A 7,510-nucleotide genomic window follows, 5' to 3' on the forward strand; every position below is an offset into this window, starting at 1 on the left:
AATAGAGTTTTTTAGAGCATAGTCCATATAAGGACAAAGAGTTTTGGTTTGAACAAATGTGTGAACATGTTCTGTTTTAGTACAGGGACTTGTTTTTAACAATTTTGTGAATGATCCACTTATAAGAAATTCTGATGTAATAAAATAAAGGAAAATGAAATTTGGAATGGAATGAAAACATCATTTTATTCTCTAATTTTAAAAATTCATATAAGAATGGTGTTTGTTGCTTTCAAAAGCATGCGAAAGTTAGAAGATTCAATGTGATAAGGGGTTGAAGAGCAAAAACTTGGAGTTGTTGTACTTATGTATGATCTGTTGAAGAGTTTGTATTTGACAACGTTGTTAGTCATTCCTCTTCTTGTTTTCGCCGAGCAACATATGGGCTATGTTATATACGTGAATATCTTTGGAACGTGAATGTAGGGTGTATGCGAAGACTTGTAAGGTCACGAACCCTTGAAATTGCTGTGAATGTGAGCCCTTGGCGATGAGTATTGCCGATGTCAATTGTTGCTCTTTGAAGTGTGAGGCCTTATGCTTTGTGAATTGTTAAGGCCCATGCCATTTTTAGTGGTAGCTGACGGCGAAGACCACGACTAATTGGAACAAGAGGGATATTTTTTGGGTTGTTGTGGTCCCAAACTAGGCCAATGTAATTTTTGAATTGAACAACAACAAATAAGGGAAGTTCAAGTGGTATTTCACCACCATTATATACAATTTCTTTGACTTGTCCAAGTGCACCATTGACAAGTCCTGTTTCCACCCACAAGTTTGTAGATAACATAACTTCTTGGCCAATACATAAGAGGATCTTAGATTCAAGTTGTTCCTCATCTGGATTTGAGCATGTGAATCACCTGAGTTGTTCTGTAGTAGAAAGGGCAATAGGTTTTGCCATAGACACCAACATGCATTTGTTATGTAATGATACCATTTCATTTGTTGCAAATAGGTGTGTGGATGATAAGAATATAGATTGCTCTACAGAAGAAAGCGCTGAATTTGACCGAGACATTAAAAGTTGCCAGTTTGCAATTGTAGGTTCTGCATTTCATAAATTGGAGAGAAGTGCACGAAAGGCAATTTGAGTAGGTTGCTCTCCAGTTTGACGAAATGTTTTTTTCAATGTTATAACTGTTATGAAGCTACGCCATAATGTCCCTCCATATGAAGTTGAAGCATACATAGGTATGTCCTTGACAGGTGGTAGTTGGCCCAAGTCACCAAAGAGAATGATCAAGCGTCCTCCAAATTGGAGCTGGTTATGGGCAGGAAATGCCTCACGTAACCTAATATCAATGCGTTGTATTAACTTTGGACCAATGAAGCTCATTTCATCAATTATAATGTAGCGAATGAAGTACATGCTTTCTTGGAAGCTTGCCAATATTTGTCCTTGTAGAGGGAACATTTCTTTGATTGGAATTCAGAGTGTTGAATGAATTGTTGATGCTTGTATGTTGAATGCCACAACTCCTATTGGTGCGAGGAGCAATAATGGTGAATGTCCAGTTGGTGCTGATCTTGTGAGTGTTGACTTTATGCTTTTTATGAGGTACGACTTTCCTGTGTCTGCAGTTCCTTTAACAATAATTTTCAATGGTGGTTGCAAACTATTACCATGTAGATGTGAAATAACTATATCATATGCCCTTTGTTGTTGTATACATAGGTTATTTTGGCTCTACTGCTGGATAACATGCTGGGGTTGAAATGTTAGGTGATTGGAGTGTATGAAATTTGTAGCTATTTGTTTTTCTTGTGGACTGGAGTGATGTTCCCCCCAGTCATGGTTCAAGTCAATATCACGTTGGCCAAGGATATCAAGTTCATCCAGGTGAATAGGAAGTCCTGGGTATGAAGCTGACAATACTTGCCATTCATTGAGGATGCTTTTTGGCATTTGTTCTGCATCGCTTGAAGGAGTGCTAGTATTGGATTTTTCATCTGCTTCTGGAGGCGTGCAATGTACATGCCATGGGTTGTAGTTGTGTGAGAACCTTTGCCACTGTCCTTGAATTTCATCATCTGTTGAGCCGAAATCCATTGCAATGTTGCGGAATGGGTGGTATAGTAATAGTTCACTCCAACAAAATGCTTGATAAATTTTTTCTTCCTCTGCAGGAATGGTTGTGAATCTTGGGGATACTCGAACTATTACTGGTGTGGCTCGCTCTTTCCATTGATCATGCTTTCTTGATGCATTGAAGGACCATTTTTGAGTTACTTCAATAAGAGACATTCTCTCTAATTGTATTGGTCATGCCATGTAAGAGGTTATATAGTTTGGATATGTGGTTGTATCTGTGGATGTGATTGGTACGCGTTGGAATTTTTTTTTGTTCACATTTAAAGAAAAAAAGGTTCTGCTACAAATGGAGAGTGGTAGCTTTAGTAGAAGGTGGCAACTTTCTTGGGCACCTATATCACGATCCACAAGGTTGTCAAGAAGCATTTTTCGAAAAGAATTAGGAGCTGGTTTATCGGACTCAAAGTTGGTTGATATTCGAGATAACATTGCATGGTATGTTTTCGATTTGTTTTTAGCCTTAGCTGCATATTTTACAATATATTTGATCACAACATGAATTGAGAGAACAGGTTGGCAATCTACATTGGCTCTCCATATTGAGAGTATAAATGGGTTGTGAAGATCTAGGCAGTCATCATTGCGAGCAGGGGTGTGCGGAGGCTGGCCATTTGCATCATTAGAAAGTGATGACTTTTCTTTAATGCTCCAAGGGGCTTTATAATGACACACAAGAGATGTCCCCTTCCTACGAAGGCAGGTTTGGATAGTACACTTTGTATGTCTTTGAACATGATTGGCCAATTCACAATAGTCAATGGAAGGATCACTTGACACTATCATGCTTGTGTCCATCAAGCAAGGGTCGTCAACAATGGATCGGTGGAACACTTGGTTTCTCAATTCAAGACTTCTTGGGTTCCATGCAGAGACATATTTATCAATGTAAGCAAGTGCATTTTGTACTGATTGAATGTTATTGCATTGTAATTTCCCAATGTCAGGTGCTTGTGGTAGCCATAGGAAACCATGGATATGTGCAGAGCCTCTATGTTGCCATTCATACCTGGGAAAAGATTTTTTTAGAAAAAAATAAACAAAAAAAAGAAGAGTAAGAGTTGATGGTAAAAGTAGAAGGTTGCAAAAGTTATACCTATACCAGTAGTCATTTGCGCCAAGAAGTTTTTCCAAAACTTCTTCACCAAATGCAGTAAACCTGTGATGCATGTACATTGCAGTAAGGTGTGGATTTTGAACTATATTTTGTAACCTCCACCTAGCTGTTGCATATGGATTTGTAGGTGTGGTGGATGGCATGATATCATGCAAGTCGGGCCATTTTGTATCAGGCGCACTGAGTGTAAAAAATAGAGTTGGACAACCAATTTGGATGACCATGTCTATAAGTTCCCCTCTACGTTGATTCCAGAATGGTTTTGTTCCACGATTTGGCAAGCTAAAGCGCATTAGTTGATCTGCAAGTTTGTCATCAGGCAAGTCCTTTAATCTGTGACAAAGGTTAGAAATTGTTGTAGGCATTGAATCATCAAGTTGTTTGTGGAAAAATACAGATGCGGTGGCTTGACTTCTATGATGCATAAGTATATTCAATATGAAGTACCTAAACCTTGGGTGTTGACCAAACCTATTATCATGGTATCTTAAAAGATGGAGAGTATACTCATGTAGCTTAACTTCTTTGAGACGTTGTTGTTTGAATGCAGCTATACCTTTAGGGAACAAAGTAGGGAATGACATTACAAACAATCCTTCAGTAGTGTATTCATTTATAGGAGATGGGGAAATGGGTGGCCATTGAACTATATGAGTTGGGTGTCCTTTCTCTAGTTGTAGTAAAGAGCGAATTTCTTCGATCTCACGCCATGCAGGTGGAAGATTTGCCACAAATGAATTTATCATTTGCAAGTTCTCTATCAATGGATCATCCTCTGTAACATCTTCTTGCATGGAACTTAGATCAATGGGATTAGGATATGAAGTTGTTGCATATAGCAGGTCAGATATATTGGTGGGGTTTATGGGTAAAGATGTTAATGCTAATTCATCTAATTCTACATCTTTGTAGTATGGTTCATATGAAATCTTATATTGTAATGCCTCATGGACACGTCCTCTACTAACATAGAAGTTGTATTGTTGTTGGCCAGTGTTTACCTTGTTTACTATTATCATGTCTAGTCCATCTATACATCTGGGCAAGTGGGATGCAATTGAAGAAATATCTTGAGGAAAACAAATAGTGTGGCCACTATATTTTAGTTGGCCTCCTCTTGCATAGGTAACTTGAAGGAAATGGCTAATCCTTGCTATCAACATCTCCTCAACTTGAGTTAGTATTTGCAAACATCGAGGTTGTTCACCAGGGTCCATGTTGTTCCAATTTGAGTAGCGGGTGCCCGTTTTTTTTTTCTGTTGTGCATCGGTAACAAGTATTAATTCCATTAAATACTCGGGTTTTAATTCCTGGATATCTCTCCATACAAATTAGGCATGTTGAAATTTTTGAAAGCTTGTCCAATTTGGAACGAAAGTTGTTTCTAGCAATGCAATATTTTTGACAAAATTTTGGGGGACTATGGATTTCATCAATTGGGGTAGGTTGGCTTGTATGTTGGGTTTGGGGCACATGTGTTTCTAGATGAGTTGGAAAGTGGGGAGTTGATACTGTGGATGTGGAGGCCTCACCAACAAAAAAGTGTCGGGTTTCTCGTCTTCTTTTGTTAAGAATTTTTTTCCTTCCATAGTACCTTGTGCATTGCATTTGATTTCGATGAGCACGTCTTTCTGCCACTGTATCATTTTGTATTTCCATGGCATAGTGTGTTGAGAATGAAAGTGATATGATCTATCTGTGAATGAAGATATATGAAATATAGATATATAACAAATCAATAATCTGAATTGAAGACATGTATCTATTTGCAAGAGTGGTTTAAAAATATTGATATACCAAAAAAAGTGTAACTGTAATGTGAAATAGCATATGAAATCACTATATAGAAACTTGTGAGATCAATTGTTTGAAAAAAGAAATTTTGATCATAAATGAAAATAATACAATATATGTTGATTTATACATATGTTTATTTGAGGTTGATTATTTTCACATATATAGAATGTTTGCTTTAATTTTGTGTCTTGTGCTAATTGAAGTAAATTTAGAAGCATTATTTGAAGTAACATGACTAAGTACAATACATGATGACGACATAAAAACTTGTTTAAATATATTTGTAAACATATTTTTTGTCTTGTGCTAATTAAAGTAAATTTAGAAGCATTATTTGAAGTAACATGACTAAGTACAATACATGATGACGACATAAAAACTTGTTTAAATATATTTGTAAACATACCATAAATAATGCAAAATAGTTTGATATGTATGTTTGACAAAAAATATCTTTACATATATGGACAAGTCAAATACATAATATTGAAAAAGATATACAAATTGGATACATATCCATAAACAATGTCAAATGTAACTTTTAGGTAGGCTTAATGGCTGTAATAACAATGCTTTGTGTTTCGTGGCCATCAAATGGAACCATTTTGATGTTGAGAACAAATAAAAATTGACAATCAATAACATTGCTCAATATAGGTTCCACAGCATCAGGTTTTGCCAGAAGAAGCTAAAAATCTTCTGCACCAACACCTAACAAGGTATTTGATGGTCCTTCGAATGCGGTAACTTTAAGAAGTTCACCCGTTTCATCTTGCAAGTCCATTTTAAGCATGTAGCTAAAATCACATTCAGAGAGATCAGTAGAACACTTTGGGCATTGGAATGTGTTGGCTGAGCTTTGCACAACTTTTTTCTTACATTTTTTTTTGTCCACGACTTGTGGACAAGAAAGGTAGTAAAAGTTGTCCAAGTGAAGTTCTGTAATAGTGGCCTTCACAAATACATTTTTTTTTTCAGGAAAGCTTTCATCAATAATAGATGAAATATCTATTGGTTTATCAAATTTGTGGGGGGAAAGGCTGCTTTGTGACAATGAAATGTAGGGTTCGTCAAGCCCTTTCTTGGCATACCATGTTTGTAATGTTGTGGTCTCCAACAAATCTAGATTGATCAAAAGTATAGTTGAAAAGATAGTATCAAGTGATTTTCCATTCCAAGATATTATACGGCCAGACTTGATCAAAAGAATAGGAGGATTCGGTTCTAGGCACATTTAAAATATTTCTTTTCCCTCAATTTGACAGTGGCGACCCCAAAATGTAATATCTATGGTACAACTTGACATGTCTATGATTGTGGCAGTACTCTTTATTGTCTCAGTGCCATCCCTTTTACATATGGTTGAAGTAGGTGAGATGGATAAAACTATTCCAATGACATCTACAAGGGAATTAATAGGAAATGACTATAGGGAATCTATGCTCTTAATGTGGAAGCTATGCTTGGGTATGGTAGAGTCTATGCATGTGGAATGACTTATTGCGGAAGAGTTGTGGAGGATTATTTCAAAAGGGTTTGTGGAGGATCTATATTTTGTGTTTGCCACTTTAATACGACCGTTGGAGAGCACATAAAGACTACCAAAGTGAATAACATTGTAAAAGCTATCAACAAGTTCATTAAAACAAGTCACATGTATTTCATAACCTAACATGTCTACAAAATCAAATCCAAAAACTTTCCCGTCATGACTTGCATTTTTGAATTCATGAATAGGGGTTTTTGCTAATGCTCGACCTTCAATGGACCATTGTTTGTGATATGGGGTCAATGTTTTAAATGGAATAATTGGGAAAGGGTTCAATGGGTCTTCAGAACTATTTGATGGAAGGTAGGCAATAGCTTGTAGGAGTGGAGTTGGAGATCCAATGATTGCTGCATTATTTCAAATAATGTCCAAGCTAACAATTATAATAGCCCTGCAATCAAAATGAGATGTTTATTTAGTAAGGAGGTCTATAAGAACAAACAAGAATGAAAAATAGTATTTGGAAAATGTTGACATATGTGTATTTGTCGAACATCTTGCAAGAATATTCTGTAAGGCAGAGAATAGAGCCCGCGACTAAAGCTTCTTCCATAACAAGATTGTTCATTTGGTCAGGAAGTAATGTTGGACGGGTGTGCATACCATCAGAGAGTTGTACTCGGTATTTGACATTTGTAGAATGAGGTTGTTGAATGGAATGTATTGCCGTAACTTGTAAAGAAGGGTCAACAAGAGACATGCCTGCAAGGATGTCTGCTATGGCATTTGTAGTTAATGTTGCCATCATTCAAATCAAATCAAACTAAGTGCAAGTTATCGGCCTATGAATAAGTTGAAAATATGACAATTAGGTTGTGACAAATAAATTGTGGTCAACATGTAGTTGAAATTGAGTGGGAATAGCATGTTTGTTTATATAAATTGAAATATGTTAATTTTCTTTTTTCTACAAATTTAGTTTTCAAAAAAGAAGTCTTAAAAGTAGCATTCAAGT

General features: G+C 36.3%; 1 protein-coding gene across 1 annotated transcript; it reads right to left on the reverse strand.

Moving 5' to 3' along the window:
* Positions 1–1,690: 1,690 nt before the first annotated feature.
* Positions 1,691–4,228, reverse strand: LOC131050534 (uncharacterized). Its single transcript, XM_057984736.2, has 3 exons — positions 3,195–4,228; positions 2,428–3,101; positions 1,691–2,253 (listed from the first exon to the last, which is right to left on the reverse strand). The coding sequence occupies exons 1-3, from the start codon at positions 4,226–4,228 to the stop codon at positions 1,691–1,693; spliced, it is 2,271 nt and encodes a 756-aa protein (XP_057840719.2).
* Between the last annotated feature and the right edge of the window lie 3,282 nt (positions 4,229–7,510).

Source organism: Cryptomeria japonica, unplaced genomic scaffold (genome assembly GCF_030272615.1).
Source record: "Cryptomeria japonica unplaced genomic scaffold, Sugi_1.0 HiC_scaffold_13, whole genome shotgun sequence".
Lineage (NCBI taxonomy): Eukaryota > Viridiplantae > Streptophyta > Pinopsida > Cupressales > Cupressaceae > Cryptomeria > Cryptomeria japonica.

Coding starts and splice junctions, on each gene's coding strand:
- LOC131050534 (XM_057984736.2), bottom strand. CDS start 4,228: ATGATAATAGTAAACAAGGTAAACACTGGCCAACAACAATACAACTTC. Junction 3,102..3,194: donor CTTGGCGCAAATGACTACTG/GTATAGGTATAA, acceptor ATCTTTTCCCAG/GTATGAATGGCAACATAGAG. Junction 2,254..2,427: donor CCTTGTGGATCGTGATATAG/GTGCCCAAGAAA, acceptor CAATACAATTAG/AGAGAATGTCTCTTATTGAA.